The following is an 18,702-nucleotide window of genomic DNA, read 5'->3' as shown; positions in this document are numbered from 1 at the left end:
CACTGTTGTTCCAGTAAAATCCTTAATGCCATTCCTACTGAATTTACATGGATTTCAGCGATACAGGATTGCATCAAAAGGGTGCAACTGGCTTATAATATCTTTGATGGGTGTATTTCATCCTTTCACCATAATAAAGAAAAAAAAAAAGTAGATAATGGGCTGATATTTTTAGAAGAGTTGTCCCTACAGCCTGAATGTTCTTTTATGCTTAGCATTCCTTAGATTGGAAAGTGAAGGGGATTAAATAACAATGAGCAACGATAACAATACGTATTTTACACTTCAGTAGCTCTTCCTACCTGGGACTCTCAGAACTCTAAATACTAGCTAATGGAATCTAATGACTTGTAAAAAAAATACACACACCTTTTTTGCAAAGAAGGGAGTAGTTCTGTAATTAATATGACTCATCTGTATGACTTTTAAAGGACTGTTTTAAGTTACTTGATTTCTCAGTTTGAGATTCTTGTTATAGAAGGGAATGAAGGAACAAGCATTTTTGTGCATTTACCAAATTTACATTCTACTTGTGTTTGAATTTCCCATGGGGAAATCCTTATCTTCCTTACAGTTCTTCTGGATAAGTCCACAATTATGCAGTTATTGCACGGATGAGTTGCCCTATTTGATCAGTTGATATCTGAGTATGTTCTCTTAGTGGAACCAGTGTAAATGAGTAAGAGAGGTAGTTATTGCTGCTTTGTTTGCTTTATAAAAGAGAGAAGCGCTGAGGGATATGCTGTTGTTGGGAACTGTCAGTGTGAGGTTAATGGCTGAACTGGATGGAGGATCTTCAAGGTCTTTTCCAACCTAGAGAATTCTGTGATTCTGTGAAGTGTGGATATGTATCAAGTGGGAGACAGGAAGGGCTCAGCTAAAACAAGAGTACAGCCTGCATTGTCTTTCTGTCTCCTTGGTACAAAACAGAAGAGTAAAATATGCATCTTTTATTATTACAGAGACCAAGTAATAAAAAAGAATGATTATTTACTAGCTATAGAAAGTAATATCCATGGCTTTCCAAACCAAGATTAATGGTGTTGAATCTGTGAGTAAGATGTTAAAAAACCCAGTCAGGAAAATCTCTGTTTTATGCATTGTATTACACGTTTTGTCAGTATGATTCACAAGAGGTGGATGGAGGCAAGCTTATTTGGGGAGGGGGGTCTAGCCATCTCCAGCTACTTGATCATTTGTCTTTCCTTCTGCAAAAGGAGTGACTAGAAGTCATAGAGTACAAACAGGGATGGCTGCAGGGGCACCTTTTTTCCTTATGTGAGCATCCTGGAAAGGCTGCAACAGGTACTCAGACTTGGGTTTGGCCTTGAGAGCTGGGACAGAGGCCTCAGGGGATCATGAGGATTGTGTGTCCTTCCCCAACTGAGTGTTCCTTAATTGCCTGAGGCACTGTTTATCTGGACAAATGTGATCTGTGACAAAACAGCAGCAACTGAAAAAAGAGAGAAAATCACCAAATTTTGTAAACTCACAATTTATTTGGGTAACAATAGTTCTTCATATTTGCACAGCTGGAGTAAAGTGGGTATTTAGGTATCTTCTGAAACTGCTCAGAGCTTGAGAAACAAATGAGCATTAGTTGCTTAAAAATATTTTGTATTTTTTTTATGATCTGCTGTTCAAGTGGTAATTTATGGTTCAGCAGTAAGCCTTTGAAAATGCTACCTTTTCCTCCTAAGCATTTTCATTTACAAAAGGACATGTAAAAAAGACGGAGCGATTTGTCTCAGTGAGTAATAGCAAAGAGAAGTCACTCTCTATAAGCAGGAACTGTTATGACAGACAGCAGATCATAAAGCCACGGTTGGCTAAGCAGAATTATTTTAAATACTTTGCTAGATACTCAGAGCTACTGTATATGGCTGAGTAAGAGTGATCAACATGAAGATTCGCAGCACTTGGTGGAATCTCTTGCTTGCTCGCTATTCTAAAACTAAACCCACTACTCCCTATCCCCTCACAGTAGTAACTCCTAGGGATCACTTTCACACTAAAGCCACCACTCCCTGTCCCCTCACGGTAGTAAATCCTAGGGATCTTTCAAATTACTTTCTCTCTCCCCTGCACTTCTCTTAAATCTAGTTGAATATATGAGATGCACAAGTATCTTTGCTACTCTTAAGACTACTGGATCTTTCTCTTTGTGTAAATACATCCAAATGTGCCCTTTAATAGCTCGAGAGGATGTAATTTTCCTGCTGCTGTGACATGTGGTGCCACTGAAGGATTTATCTGCTACAAAACCTCATTTGTGGTTAGGGCACCTGCATTTTAAAAGGACTACAAATCTCAGGTCACATGTCTGAAAAAGCCCTATTGCTTGTAACTAGATTAGGAGGGAGATGAGGACCCATACATATCTCAGGTATCTATGGGGGATTCCAGGATTATAGCTAATTGTTCCTAAAAAGATGGTTTTTCACCGGGGTAGTCTGAGCATAGGCACAGCAGATTTGGTACAGCATTATGTGAGCCAGATTTCTTCAAGAAGGGAGGTGGATGGAGGAGATTAAAGGCTCAGGGAGCCCTGAGAGTCTGTGGCTGTGGGCATGAAGGAAGGAGGTTTAGGGGTCTGCATACCACTAACTGTATGCTCTTCTCATAAAAATGATTTTAAATAGGAGAACATTTCTTTCTTTTTTCCCTTGATTCATTTTTTCTCTTGACAAGAGTATCACCTTGCCTTTAAAGCACGGACAATTCGTTTGTTTCTACAGGAAGCTTAAAGATCCATATGGATGTGACTTGAAAATAAAAACTGCTTTGGAAGTTTCACCTGTTTCCTGTTCAATAGGACTTTCAGCTCTTAATTTAACTTGAGGAGAAGACTAGTCTAACTAACTCACAAAAGCATAAGTAGTATGCAGACAATGACAATTTGCTGAGGTGGGTGAGATGAATCAACTTGTAGTGGGGCTGATGTCTTCTGTTAACTATAAAAAGAACACAGATGATTAAACTAGACAAGACATCTCATGCTTAGGTAGCTACCGTTAAGTGACGTGAATGCAAAATGAATGACAAAATCAAACAGAAAAAAAAGGCAACATTTATTATAGATACCATTTGTGGAGGCAATAATGCTTATAGTTCATCTGTCAAAAGACCTTCTCCTGTGAGCGCTGGAGTCGAAATCTCTTGCTGCACTGGACTTGAGAGTACAGTACTGCCCTGTTTGGTATCGAGATCATCAATTCACTACAACAAAAGGGTAGATCAGTGCACAGTTTTTAAGAACAAGTCAAGCACTGATTCCAAGCAAAGAGCTTTGCTTAAAAATTGATGGTGCTATGTGACCCACTTTATTCCGAGGGCAGAGAGAGTCCAGTGTTTTTTCTCTCATCTGTGCTATCAGAAGGCACCTGGAGCCAGGGTCAGTTAATAAAGAAGACAGGGCTCATCTGTTCTTTCACTTTTGAGTTCATCAGGGAGTCCCATCTTTTTAAGTCTCCTGTTCAGGATGGTCCTGTCCATATATTTGGGACAGATGAAAATTTATCTCAGTCTAGAAAAGCAAGGCTGTTTCTGTGGCATTTCCCATCTTTTCTACCTTGCTCTTCCATGTCAAAACAGGTTTATTTCTGAATGTGATATTGTTCATTGTAGAGGAGACAAAACCTTTTGGAATAGAGCACCATGTGTTGGCCTACTAACAGAGGAGAGTTAAATTATTTAGAGTAGTTGTCCCCAGTGGTTGCCGTCCCATGGGAAACAGTACTTAGCTAATAACATGGTATTGGCAACATGTTTTCCTCCACAGCTGCTGGGGACTGCGTTCAGAATAACATCTGTTCATCCAGCGGGACTTCACCCAGTATCTTTAAATGCTATGGAAAAGTGGCAAAGTGGGAGTCTTATTTGTCTGGTCAGTCAGGCCCCTTAAAAAGAAGGCAGTAACAGATTTTACCTCCCATGTTTATATGTACCCTATGCACAGTGTGACTAATTTCAGTGGGTAAATTTGGGAGAACTGCAATTCAGCATGATTAATGGTAGGAAAAAAAAAAAAAAAAAAAAAAACCAACTTCTGGAAACTGTGTGAAACCTTTGGGCTGTGCTTTTCTGGTGGCAGCAGTATCTGTTGTCACAGAGCAGCAACACGTACCATTCAAGGGACTGTACCCTGGGATGCCAGTTTGTTTCTTAGTAGCTCCACCATTGCATTCCTATTTGATCTCCAAGTACTTCCTCTTATGCAACCATTTTAATATTTATCTGCCTCTGTGCCCTTGTTGAGACATCTTACTTATATTTTATCTTTTAAATACTGCTTATTTAGTGCAATGACATTAAGAAGGTCAGGGCAGACTCCTAAGACTCTCTTGAGGAGAGTTGTGTGTGCTTTTCACACTTTTCCAGTCTGATGAAACCCAGAGCACTCCAGAGTGAATTCCTTAGCTCTGGGAGTTCTACCAGCCCACTGGCTTTCTTAACAATCAGCCAAGTTTAAGAGAATTGTGGACAGCTTTGAATGGTTAGACACTAACTAGTGTAACTGGCTGAACAGTATGCCATGCAAGCAATTCTGGAGGAACCAGAAAGGCCGGGTGCCTGCTGTGTGGTTTGGTTATGCCAGAGCCCACTGAAGCCTGACTGTGGAATGTGGGATAGAACGTCATGCTGGAGAAGCCTGTCTCTACGTGTGAGGGAGGGGTTCCCTCCTAGGAGGGCAGTGCTCTCCACTTGGTGACCTCAACCTTCTCTTCGGGGCTTTTGTGTCTCTCTTGCAGTTTGACTTCTGTCCCTTAATTCCTATTTGCAGAAGCAGCCTGGCCCTTACCCTGCCTGACTGCTCAGCCCAGAGGCAGCAAAATTCATCAATTCAATTAATTCAATTAGCAAGCAAAATTCAACAGATCAAAGAACTAGCATTGCAATCAACATTGCAATCCATGTTGCTAAATGGAGTTACTTCAGCCAAGGGTATAGCCCCTGTTTTTTCCACTTTAATATTTTATTAATTTGGAAGAAACTGTTATGGGTATTACTAAATTAGAATCTCATATAATGGCAAGTGTTCTGTAAAGATGCTGGCAAGGCTTGCAAAGTTTTGTTAATTTTGCTCAAAGATTTCACAGCTTTCAGTGTGGCTTTTTCACAAAGCTAAATTTAGAGGATTAACACCGCCTTCCTCATGGTACTGTGTTTACCAAGGGAATGTTGGTCAAAGGGAGAAAAGTGGACAACTTCAGACTTTTCATGTCAGTGCTGCTTACAGAACAAATATTCATTGGCAGGGTAAGACCCTGAAGAAGAAGAAAAGAAGCTTTCTACCTATTGTGCAATAAATCAAAAGGTTCCAGTGAATTTCTTTGAGTGCTAGCAAAACTGCTTAATCTAGGATTTCAAAGAGTGATCAAAACTATTTTCAATTATTCCTGACTTGCACTTGTATCATTCCAGACTGAGCCGAGTCTTTTTCCCTAGTACATTGCTTTATTTAAAGGCAATAGAAAGAAAAGAAAGAAGTGAATTTCAGTGATCAGAATCCCAATGTGTGGGAAATATGACTTCAGTTCTTCCCCTGGAAAGTCTGAATAAGACCAAATAATTACAAGTTCTTCACTAATAAAAAGCAGAGAAAAAAAAAAGAAACAATAACAGAACATTTTCAGAAATTGGATTGTCGTTATCTGTAATAATACAGGAGGCTTATCTATTGTGAAAAGAGCAAGCCTGGTTCTAATGTGGCATAAATATTTGCATGATAATAAGGTTAGATATTTTAGATTAAGACAATGTATTGCTCACAAAGAAGAAGAAACAGCTGTGGCCATCCTTGGGAAAACATGACTTTCTAAATGTGACTTTGTCCATGTCCCAAGACTCTACAACTACTTTTCTTTAAAAGTGTATTTACTGTTAGAGTGCAGTTCCCATTGATCCCAGACTCTATCCAAACTCTGAGGGTGGCAGAATGGGTATGCAAGAGTTGTTAAGTAGCTTTGATCTTTCAGAGTAAGTAAGGAAACCCAAATGCAGAACACAAAAATAATGCCTTTCTGTCTCACTGCTTTGTTTTACTAACTGGAAGCCTTAAAAATTAAAAGGGCTTGTAAATCGACAAATGTATAAATACATCCACCAAAGAGTTTTATTGCACAAATGATTAATTTGCATCCCAAAATGAACTAGGTGGTGAACTTGCAAAGATCTCTTTTTTTAAAATGTGACTAAAAATTCCAAAAGAGTAGCAAATTGTATTGGTTCTAAAGCAGTGAAATTAAAGTGAACAACATATTACATTACTTATAGTGCTGATCCATTATCAGTATAAATGTTGACTGCTTAGGTTAAGAGGTCCACAAAACAAAGTGGCTGTACCCTCAGCTACTATAAACCATTACAGGGATGTTTATGGAGCTAAACATTATTTCCAGCAGCTGAGGACCTGGATACCCTTACTTAAATACTAACTGTGATTCTTAGGATAGAAAAGTTAACAAAATCTCTAAGATGAACACATTAAAAGGATCATTGAATGTTTACATTCCTTGATCTATATTTTCCCCAGAACTTAAAGAGAATAAGTCTTTTGAAGGACTATTTGAACTACTGCGTTTGATGTACTTCTGCTGGTCCAGGACAGATGGTTTACACTACACTGCTAGAAATATTTTTGTGGTGTACCATGTATCTTATGTTCTATATAAGTAGCCTCTAAAACAACTGCCAAATGTCTAGAAGTATAAAACTGTGCAAGGGATCAGAACACTTACTCCATCCAGCCCCATGTCATTTACAGTCTAGAAACCAGGAACAATTGTTCACGTGTCCCATTTTATAAGTCAGCAGGGAAAGTGAGAGGATCAGTCTTAGCAGACTCAAAATTTAGATTAAGGCACACAGTCTAAACCTAAATCAGAATCACATGCCTAGCCACTGAATGAACTGGAGTTGGCTAATCAAAAGCCCATTTAAAGTGGAGGTGAATCGTGGCTCGGTTGCTTTGAATTGATATGCTCCCACAGATTCTTGTAGCATGTAGTCCTACATTTACAAATCATCTCTCTGTTGGATGGAAGCACTCTCAGATTGCTAGGCATGACTTGTCCACATATGCTCTGGAAGACTGTGCAAAATGGTAGGTTTTCCAGCACAAGTAGTTGGATTTTACAGCTGGGCTGTAAGATGAAAAAATATGCCCACACTCTGCATTCAATGGGCAAGAGTAAGTATGGAGTAGAAAAAAGGAGAGGTTACAGAGTACAGGGAAGAGCTAGAAAAGGAAAGTTGAATGAATTTTGTTCTCTCCCCAGAGTGCCAGGTTCTTATTTCAGCAGCTGTCTGCCACTCAGAGCCTCTTTTGGCTCACTTACTAGCATAAAAGCTGTCTGCAATAGCCAAGCTGACTGCATGCAGAAAAAAAGGTGAATAAAAAATAACTGGTATGCTAAGAACTATTGCTGAAGGATTCTATAGGGCAGAAACAGACAAGGTGATTCAAGTCAGCCAGAGAGGGAAAATTTAGGAGATGGATACTGTGCATTTTCAAGAGTTTAAAAACAAAGAGTAGCTTTTTTTTTTTTTTTTCCTCCTCATTTCATTTCCATGTATGTCAACTTCTTTTACAAGGAGATAGTATTTTTTTCCTGTACAAGATAGTCTTCGTGGTCTGTTTTTAACTGTAAAAACAGAAAACCAAACTAAATCTGAAATGCACACACCATATTCTTAGATCACAGTAACATATGCCAGGGAAAGAAGCAGTAGACCATTGCTTTATTTGGATGAAGCTATAAAGCCATAAGCACTGGCTTTGAAAAACAATTATACTTAACATTTCTCATCAGTAAATCTCACTAGACTAAGGCAGAAAGTATCATCCTCCTCATTTAATGATGCAGAAATTAAAGCATGGGGATACAGGTATGCCTTGTGCAAGGTCACTGGCAGATCTAAAAAGAGAACACTGATTTCTCAATTCCCAGCAAATGAGCTCTTAACTAGGCCCACCTCCTCCCCATCTAGAGCGAATAAATAAATAAATACAATAGAATAAACAAAGTCCTCCGTAGTTCAATTTTAAGCAATCAGTATGAATTATCCATTAGGACTCTATAGCTAGGAATTACTCCCTCACATTATTTGGAGAACAACGAGAAGCCATGGAAAACATAAGCCACCAGCAAACAAATTTGTAAACACTGCCTTATGGAAAAGAAGGCCACATTAATAAATAAGAATTATCCACTTGGTTCTGGTAAGTAGCTTACGAGTTAGATGGGATGGTAAATATGGTCTCAGAAAAGACAAGCTAAAAACTACACCGCTCATTGAAGTGTGAAGTGTAGCATTAAGCATTTTCCCCACTATCATTGTCTTTTTTCATGAGCCATGTTTATGTCTGAATTGCAGTAGTTCTGGTTTAACTTTAAGACCAGGATTTCTCAGCTGTCCAAGATGCCTGTCCAGTTCCCTTAGCCATTAGGAAAGCAGGCTGTGTACCATTTCCCTTACGAAGTTCCACAAAAAATTGCAAAAAAAGAACAAAGAATTACAAGCCCTTAGCTTTCTGGTAGTCTCATTTTAACATCTTGATAGTTAAGACAATTATAATCTACCTTGTTTGTCCCCCCCTTTTTTTCCCCACTATCTTGAAGAAAAAGGCAAAAACCCCACATAACATTTCCCCTTGATTCACTAATAATCATAATAAGACCCTCTGAAACCTTCAGAAAAAAGCTCAGAAATTTTGATAGGCTTTTCCCATTCTCTAACCTCCTCTCTTCTTTTTCTATTGTAAGTAATCACATAAGCTGAATATTGTAAGGTTCTCCACAGATACTTATTAGTGTGTATGTGTCTCAGGTTGGAATACAACTGAAAAGAAGCAACAGCTCAGCAGAACACAGCAGATGTGATGGGAGCAGTAAAGCTTTGGTAAAGCTTTGCTCACTTGAGTGGATCAGTGAGTTTCTGAACCTCTTCTGAGTGGCTCAAGTCTCAGCTGCCCTGGTACCTGAGGAACTTGGCTACTTGTGAAAGAACATAAAGAAAAAACAAAGACTTAGCTGAACGTATTCCACTTGCCCTCCATAGCAAGAATAGTCAGGAATAATCAAGGATTAGAATTTAACAGAGATATAATAAACTTGATATTCCAAGCAAAACCTCACCCACCCAAGGAGCAGGAGATGTGATAGCGGTTAAGATTTTGGCCACACTTTAAGCCAAAAGGTCAGTCACATCATGGAGTATTCAAACATTACTGAAAATCTGATACTTAGTGACTCATGTACAAAGTTGGAATATGCTGATTTAAGATTTATGTGGATCAGTGTTCAGTCTGGAAAACTCCCAAGTGGCAGTTTAAGTGGTGGTAAGAGAACATAACCATTTTCTCTCTCCTCTGCCACTCACCCTTCGGTGTGAGCTCAGTAAGTGCCTTTATTTGCTGAGATTCTTGTCACTGGTACCAATCCTAGAAGACCCCACTGGAGCTAACAAAGGCACTCTGAAGCTACACCTGAATTCCTCTGATTTGGCTGTACCCTGAAACCTTTAAAAGCCCTGTGTCAGCTTTGCTTTGGTATTATGTTGTTTGTTCTTTTGTGATTAGAAGAGAGATTATGTAGTCCTTACATTTTCACAATTCTCTCAAAATTATCTGTTAATGTTAGCTGTCCAGCTAAGATACTGGCAGGTACCAAGTCAGTACAAATCCCTGGGAAGAAGGGAAAAAGTTTGTAGCATGGGGAAAAAAACTGCCTCAACTCCAATTCCTCTGCCTTTCAGATGAGAGGCTCTCAGAACAAAAATCAAGATGCCTTAAAATAGACTCTGTCATATTATCAGTGATCTCAAGGGGATTTTTTTTCCAGGCTTTTGTATGGAAATAGGTCTTATCTCAAGAGGAGCTAACTGCAACAGGTCTATATACATTAGTTGTGCCTTTTCCAATGCAGACAGCATTCTTAAAATGGCTGTACTGCCTCCTACTCAGAAGATAATTGGTGCCTAACACTTCTGGCTCTGGGGAGCAATGTACATGCAGGGTGAGAAAAGAAGATACAAGGAATCTGTGTTGCTAAGATGCAAATCTATACTTGTTCTGTTGCCATAAAGAATCCTGACTTCGTATTGCAGACACTTTGTAATGTTGGTATAATTTCTGTTAATCTGCAAATATGGATTTCCATTATTTCAATTTCTAAATGGTAGTGCCACCTTCCTTTTTAAGATCAGCAATGATGATTAATTCATTTTATTTCTAAAAAAAAAAAGAGATAAAAATGATTTGGAAATACTGCAACTAGCTCTACTCTTCCAAACTTCACCCTTATTACTTTTTCAAGCATAGTGCATTGCCAGTGGTAATATAGATGCATGCACAAATAGGGTAATAATCAGGGATGGGAACCAAATTCTGAACACTTCAGTTACCTGAACATCTTTAAAGATAACGAAGATGCATCTGGACTGCAATTTCATCCCTCCAAATGTTTAGCAGCATGTAACAAAAGCCCCTGCTGTACTCAGATGGGGGCCCTCTGTGTTTATGATCTCAGGAAGAAAAGCAGTTTCATGATGTCTTGTTTCTCAAACCTCACTCATAGTCTTGAGTCTATTTGGTCTTTAGAATGACTGCATCTCCAATTGCAGCTTCAACATTTCTTTCATTCAAAATGATCTATTCATCTGTATTCATAAACATGCCAATCTTCTGGTTCAAAAAATCCAACCAACCCTCCAGTAACAAATAAACAACAAAAACCCTCTCATTAATCCACCTCCCTCATTAGCTAGGATTAAAAACCTTAGTCAAAATGACTGGCCTTGTGCCCAGAAAAGCTATGAGATCAATAATCCAAACAGACTTAATGATCCTCTTACAAAAGAATAACTTTTGTACTTCTCCTACAGAACACTTTGAAAAAGTGAAGGGAAAAATACAAGAAATGTCACATCATCTGCATAAGTTAATTTATCTGTTGGTTTGAAGCTGTACAGTTCAGGGAGAGACTTCGGGAAACAGTGGTGATTTTTTTTTTTCTTTTCTCTCTGTTAAATGACATTTACTGTCTGCAAAAACAGTAATATGAAAAATCACAAACTGTATCAGTGATTAGCCTGTAAGAGCCTAAGAAGTTTCATTAACATTTCCAGTATCTCATTTCACTCATGAGCAGTTTAAAATTATGGCATTTGTATTCTTATACAAGATCAGTATTCTTTAAGACTTTTATTTAGGCAATTTAACTTGTTGGTATCCTTATTTCGACACTACTAATTACCGCTTCTAACTTTAAAAAGTTTGATTTTTATTTTACAAACTCAAGTGTTGATGGGAAGAAAAATAAAACCAAACTGAACCCTACTGTACAGCTCTCTATCAGCACAAGAAGTATTATAAAAAGCCAGTGCCTTTGACCAAAGCAGGCTATAAACTCCACAGGGAACATTTCTCTCATGGACAGAATGGAAATGTCTTGGGGTAGAGACTGGCAGGTACTCAGCACAGCAGCTATGTTGCATGTGGGTGTGCTAGAAAATTATCAGGCTGGGCTGACTGCAACTGTGGGAATTAGCTATCTAATCAGTGCTCGTCATCTATCCTCTCTACAGTTACTGGAAAAAAACAGGCATATCTATCTGTAGCCCAATTCATGACATACATTTTGTGAGGGAATAAATCACCTTTGAATGGCTTGGGTTTTGCTATTTACTCTAGAGACCCTACACAACCAGTTTGAGTCTTAAATTTTTAGTAGCTAATTTTGGCAAGATTAACCTATGCTGAAGACAGCTCGCTGAAATTACAGTAAAGTGTGATGTGATGCCAGTAGTTTCAAATAGCTCATCCATTTGTTCTTACTCAGAAATGCTGCTCGCATAGCCAGGCTTGGCACACACAAAATCTTGCGTGGAAGCTGAAACGCTGTTTGATCTAATGCCTCTCTCCTCTGCTCAACAAGTGGAAGAGGGAACAGCTATGCAGACCTTCTTCCAGTGTGGCCCCAGGTATTCCTGGGATCAGGCATCTCGTTTCACACGGGGCTACTCAGCAACGTAACGGGAGGAGGTAAGGGCTGAGCTCTCAGTGTGGGAGAGACATCAACTCCCTTCCAGGCTGAAATAGGTCCTCCAGAGCTAGTTAGGCAAGAAAAGGAGAGCCCAGGGGACAAATATGAGGGGAAAGGTTGGAGCATTACACGGCGAGGACTCAGAAAGCAGATAATGGCAGTGAGGCAAGAACTTAGCAAATGCTGGAACCTGTAGGGATGAAATCTGGTGGAAGAGAGAGACTGCAGAAAGGAGGCCTATGGACAGGCATTCAGAGTGGCTCTGCAGCAGACTTGAGAACCCAGACAGAAAGTACGGACCCGTCTGCAAGAAGCGGCATTTCTTTTGTGGGGAGAAAAAAGGAAGACAATTAACCTATTATCCTCTGGGTGAGTTCTGTTGCTAGCAAAGATCTATTCAGCAAAAAGGAGTTACATGTCTGCCTAGGAACCATAGGGCAATCTGGGCACAGTAGTGTAAGGTGAGCGTGTCTCTCCATTTTGCCATTGAAGTTACTTATTGAAATCCAGTTTCTAAGATCAGTGCTAAATTCTACTTCATGCTTACACAGAAAGATCTCTTCAAAAATGTATTCATGCACTGGAAGTGTACTGCCCCTCATCTTCACTGGAGATAACTGCAGAGTTTTAACAGTGCTTTAGTCTGCACTGTTAACTGTTTCTGTAAAGGTCACGATGTCCACTTTCAAAAAAGAAAACTTATGAAGAAAGAAAACTATTTGCATGCTGTTTTCCTGAGGGAGAAAATACGTTGCTAACCTGGTTACATAATTTTCACAGTTCAACTTTTCAAACTATAAAGGAAAATTTTTTTCAGACTCATTATCAAGCCACTCTCCTAACAAGCAGCAGCTTCCAGGGCTGCACAGCTAAAGAAATGTAGAGACCTTCTACACAGCAGCTGCCGACACACTTTCCCTGTAAAACAAATCTCTTTTAAGCGTAACTGAAAAAAATCTCCTTCTCTCTCACCTAGACACACTATGAAAAGGATTGCTTAATAGATGCCAGCTGAAGGGTATAAAAACAAACCTAAAAGATCTACAGCAATAATGAGTTTTAAGTTGGTACTGGTGATGCAAAATAAAATGTAGTCACTAAATAAATTCCACTAGGAGAGATAAGGAAATGTAAAGCAACAGTAACCTCTGGAAAATATGGCTGTGCTACCAATGCAAACATGGTAAGACACTCTGAGACTGAAACAGTAAAAACAACCAGGATAAAGTTACTAAAAGATTAAATTCCCTATCTCTGTTGTTTGCAAACATTAGAAAATTGAAAACATTTTTGTAGGAGAAATCAGCATTTTTCTGAGCAAAAAGCTTGTAATTGATTCTGGCTCACTAGAGAATAATAAATAATAATTTCCTAGCTGCTAGAGTGCCAGATATATCATAGTACTTATTTTGCAGGCAAAACTAAAATCATACCTGGAAAGAGTTAATAACTTTACTCTAAAATAACACATACTTTTCTTAGGGTGTCAGTAATAAATGTTTTTAATTACCTAGGAAAAGAAGCCATAATAAGACAATCACTACTGGAAGCTTTCAAACAAGTACCTCACCCAAAGATGGATGCTATTCCAGTCAAATGTTCCAAGTTCAACTACTGTGATACCATTTCGCCTCCTTCTTGAAGTGAGACCATTTTGAAGACTGATTCTTCAGTAGTTCACTGTAGCAATTCAGTTTTAAACCTGATCTAATGAACAGCCATAGATGCTATGGGCTCTAAACATAAAGAATTGACATGTTAGCATATTAATGGACTCAGATGTCACGTAAATGGTTAGAACAGTTTACTGAATGACTCAGATATCTGGCAATATACATGCAAAGCCTCTTTAGCTCTTAAATATAAAGCAACTTCCTTTTGGCAAAGTCCTGATTAGAACAACATAGGTTGTAGTTATTTATAGCTCAGATGCTATTGCTGAACATTTCTCAGAGTTGTAGATACTGTATTATTAACTATAGTAAAGCTCCAAAAATCAGTCAGCAGAGGCCACTTCAATCTCCGCATGATAATAAAGGATTATTATGTGCAGTAACCTATTTATGAAAAGGAAACAGTGTGCTTCTTTCAGACTCCATCAATTGCTTTAATAAGGAATTGAAAAGCCTGGCCTACTTTATATGCAGATCACCATCCCAGTTGCATAAGGATTTACAATAGACAAAACAAAACTGTTTTTGTTGTAAATAAGGGCTGTTTGTTTAAATTGCACAATAATGTTTGCATCTAAAAATTATTTAGAAGCTAATAAGGCTTAATAAAGTTTGACTGTATACTTGTTAATAAAAATGGTTTCAATATTCTCCAGGAAGGAAATGTAAATTGAAGGTGGCAACATAAAGCTTGAAGTAAAACAGGCCTGAATTAATGGGAAAGGAGAAGACTTACTGCGTTTGTTCACTGATGGGCTTAAGAAAACCGGTGTTGAGGATGGAATTCAGTGAACTTAAAACATTTTATAAAATTTAAGATAATGAACTGAGCAGTTTGCGCTAGTAGATTAATTATTGCAGTATTACTTTTGCTTTAGAGGCTGAAACTTGACATAGTTCAGACTACTGAAAGTTAGTGTGATGCACGTACCGATTTCTGCTACCTTGATTTGGAGGACTCCAGAGACCCAGGTTCAAATTTTACCTTTGGCATTGGTTCATTTGCCTGTAGGTTAATAAATTTAATGAGGTGTGGGATGACCCCTGCTGGTGTCCCTGCTTATAAGAAAAATATGTATCTGGCAGGAAAAGGACCTTAATTTCAGTCCCAAAAAGTTACAAATATAAACTCTGTCATAAAACGTATAAAAATACCTAATTTAATGCATAAAATGAATAACGTTCTCTTTAAGTATGAAAATAATCTTAAACCACTGAACATTACTGTGTTAGAGCTGCAGTGCAATGCATTAAGAAGGACATTAATTGTTCAGTTCACTATGACATTGTGTTAAACGTCTTTTATTAATGAGCTGTTACTCCCAGCTGAGGCATTTGATAACCTCTAGAATGATGCTAAATACTCTCAGTTGATTTCAGTGAATCACTCTAAGCAAACCTAGAGGGAAAAAATACCCCAATAATTTACATTTGAGTCTGTAGGGTCCTAGAACTAGATTCATTTAAAGAATGGCAGCTTTCCTATAAATCAAACTTTCTGATTTAATGCAGCTGACATAGATCTATTTTACAATTTTTTTTTTAATTTCAAAAATACAACACATTAAAATAGGTTCAATTTATCAAAGCTAAGAGCAACAATTAAGTAATAATGTACTTAAAGTGCAAAGGCACTTTAACACAAAAAAGTGACGCCCAGTGGCTATACTTGGTAATTGAAACAGCAGTACTGTATATTATTATTTACAAAAGAAAGTCATAGTCCAGGAAAAAAGATCTTTGGAGATCTTCTACATAATACATTAACTTTCCACTCTGAAATGAAAAGGAAAAAAACCCAAAACAACAGAAAACCCAAAGACCCCCTTCCTCATTTCCTTCCAAATCAAAAAGAATTATGCAAGATCTATTACAGAAACATACATTTGCAGTGGCAGTTCCTACAGAAGGGTCAAAAGGAGAGAGAGATAGAAATAACTTAAAGGGAATGTTGCAAAAGCAACACCATATCCCTGCTATGCTGTAAGGGTTCCATTTCTCTCTCACTCCCTCTCCAGTTTAAAAAGTGGAAATGTTGGGAATGCGACAGATGACATCAGCATTGAGTTCAGACTCAATCAAATGTGATGCTGAGCTCATTTAAAAATTTTTCTTTATCTCCCACCTCCCCCCTCACAGCTGACTGATTGCAGTTTGTTTTTCCAGAACTTCGAGGTAGTCTGGTTCTGTTTGTAGCTTTCCTTGGAGTAAAGGATGCTCGGGTTTAGACTGTTCTGCAAAATATTTCCTGGGAGTTCCATATAAAACAGTTTTATTTATCCTGTCCTGGTTTTGGCGTCTTGATTCATATGAAGGGGCAAACTGCCTTTTGGGTAAGGTGCAAAAGTTATAATGAACTAATCCTCCGGTGGGGAGTTCCTTGACCCTTTCTGCAATATTTTGATACAGCAGCTCTGGTTCCCTCGGCGAGGATTGCTTCTCCAGTAGTTCAGCTGCACTGATTGTAAATGCGAGACTGGTGGGGTCTTCCTTTTTGTGGTCAAGGTTGCTATAGCTAAACTCATGGAGATTCCTGTAATAGGCAACTGGATCCCCTTCCTTTTGCATGTAGATTGGGTTTTGGCACATCTGTCCAACAGGAGGGGGAATGTAGTTATAAACATGTCCTTCAGTTTTATCGTGGGTCTCAGTGTTGTAAGACCCGTACTGGAGCTGAAATGAACTTATATCTAAATTGTTTGCGCTGCTGGGCATGCTCTGCACCCCCTTCCGGCGCTTAAGGACAAAGACAAACAGGCCTGCCCCAAAACAGACTGACAAAATAAACACAACCAGCAAGCCTAAAATTAAGACAGACAGCGGAACTTCGGTGTGTATTTCTGGGTAGGAGCTGGGCGAGACACCAAGGAGATGGGGTGTATCCGTGTTCTGGTTCCTGGAGAGGAGAGAAGAATCTGACAAGTTGGGGTTATCTGGGCAGATGGCTTCTTTGCTCAGGAATTTCAGATGCTCTCCAGAGTGCTTGGTGGGAGACTCACATATGACTTCATTGATGACTACGGGGGGATTTGACTGCTGGTTGTTCTGGTCAGTGACTTGCTCTATCCAGTTCCTCAGCCCCAGGATGTCACATGTGCAGTCCCAAGGGTTCTCCTGGAGGTCTATCTGAATTAGAGCTGAGAGCTGGTCCAAGACTCCTCTCACGGGCAGGTGTGAGAAATGGTTGTTTCTGAGGTTGAGTCTGGTGAGGGAAGTGCCACCAAAGACGTTGTCAGGCAAGGATCTGAGCAGGTTGTTATTGAGAAATAACAGATGAAGATTACTCAGCGCATCAAAGGTGCGTGGCAGGATCTCCTTAATGACGTTGTACTCTAGGTAGAGATACTGCAGGCTGTGCAGCCCGTCAAACATGGATGGGTAGAGAATCTCAAGGTAGTTGCCATTAAGATAAAGTCTGCGTAAACTTGTGAGGTTTGTAAAGGCACCTTCTTGTATCACTGCAATTCTGTTATTTCCTAGATGTAACAAATCCAGAGAGCTGTACTCTGTGAGATCGGTTCTATAAATGACTTGCAGATAGTTACTGGTAAGGTAAAGTTTCTTTGGACTGGTTGGCCTAGGGTGGAGGTCGGAGATGTTACTTATCTTTTTCTCTTGGCAGTTCACATTCAAGCCGTTGTCTGAGCTCTGTGAAGTACAGATGCAGCCAGATGGGCAGGTGATGGGCACAGGAGACTTTGTCTGGTAAACCATGATAGGTCCGAATATTTGCCTGTCTTTTGACACAGTCACACGGGGTGTGGGGCGGTTCCTGGTTTTGGGTGGCCGGCTGGCTTTTGGGGCTCTGGTGGGACTGATGGCAGCGTTGGCTGTGGGCGATAGCCTCGAGGTGTGTGGGTCTGAGAGGACAGGGTGTTTCTCCCTCTGGTTTGAATCACTGGAGCTTTTCCTAGGGCAGAGATCCTGCCTGGTGAGCTGGGTCACATCTTTCCCATGAAGCCTGAAGGGGGTTTCACAGACTATCTCGCCGACGAACACGGTGATGGTGTCTAGCCAGGCCTTGAGCGGCAGCAAGTCACAGGTGCAGTTCCAAGGGTTTTCCTCCAGCTGGATTTCCATGATGCCTCCAATGTGCTCCAGCACACCAGCAAAAGGCATCATCTTCAGCCGGTTCCCCCGCAGGTCCAGGTGAGTGAGGAGCACGAAGCGGAAGACATTGCTGGGCAGGGACAGCAGGAGGTTGTCATTGAGAATCAGCACCTTGAGCTTGTTTAGCTTGCTGAAGGCCCCCGCCTCAATGGCACTGATGTAATTATAATCAGCCTGCAGGTACTCCAGGCTCTCCAAGCCCAGGAAGGTGTCCTCCTTCAGCACTTCCAGCTTGTTGTTATTGAGGTGCAGCCTCTTGAGGGTGCGGAGGCCGCTGAAGGCCCCTGTGCGGATCTCCTGCATGTCGTTGTTGCCCAAGTGGAGGGTCACAGCATTGGAGTAGTTGACGAACTCATTGGGGAACAGGCGGGTCAGCGCGTTCCCGTTGAGAAACAGCTGGTAGATCTTGGATGGTGGCGGCAGGAGGAGGCTGACGGTTGTAAATCCTTTGTTTTCACAATTAATGTTCAGCACGTTCTCCTTCTCCTCACAAGGGCAGCGGCTCTTGCTGCAAATGTCTTTGGCAGGTTTGCGACTCTCTGTCCGCGAGATCCCAGCCACTGTTAACAAACTGAGCAACCAAACACCCTTCAGCATCTTTATGCGCCGTCGATCCCCGCTTCGGTACCTACAGTCAAACCTTTTGAGACAGGGAAGGAGAGAAAGAAGAAATCCCCAGTGAAAGCGGCCGGGAGCGGAGGCTGCCAGGGGAGGGTGAAGCAGGCTGCAAGGCTCGGGGGGAGGGCGGCGGCAAGACAACGACTTGCGAAACTCCTCCGAAATCCCCCCCGCCGGCTCCTCCACCCCTCCTTCTCCTCTCGGAAGGCGCCCGCGGAGCTGCCGCGGGGGAAGCCCCGTCGGGGAGCTCCCCG

General features: G+C 40.3%; 1 protein-coding gene across 1 annotated transcript; it reads right to left on the bottom strand.

The window, feature by feature from the left end:
* Positions 1-15,006: 15,006 nt before the first annotated feature.
* Positions 15,007-18,470, bottom strand: SLITRK2 (SLIT and NTRK like family member 2). The gene has a single exon (XM_026848447.1). It carries the CDS (start codon positions 18,425-18,427, stop codon positions 15,854-15,856), a length of 2,574 nt encoding a protein of 857 aa, XP_026704248.1. The 5' UTR covers positions 18,428-18,470; the 3' UTR covers positions 15,007-15,853.
* Between the last annotated feature and the right edge of the window lie 232 nt (positions 18,471-18,702).

Source organism: Athene cunicularia (assembly GCF_003259725.1).
Source record: "Athene cunicularia isolate RWA chromosome 4 unlocalized genomic scaffold, athCun1 chr4_part3, whole genome shotgun sequence".
Lineage (NCBI taxonomy): Eukaryota > Metazoa > Chordata > Aves > Strigiformes > Strigidae > Athene > Athene cunicularia.
Note: the sequence above shows the minus strand (reverse complement) of the source record. Positions and strands in the feature narration are given on the sequence as shown.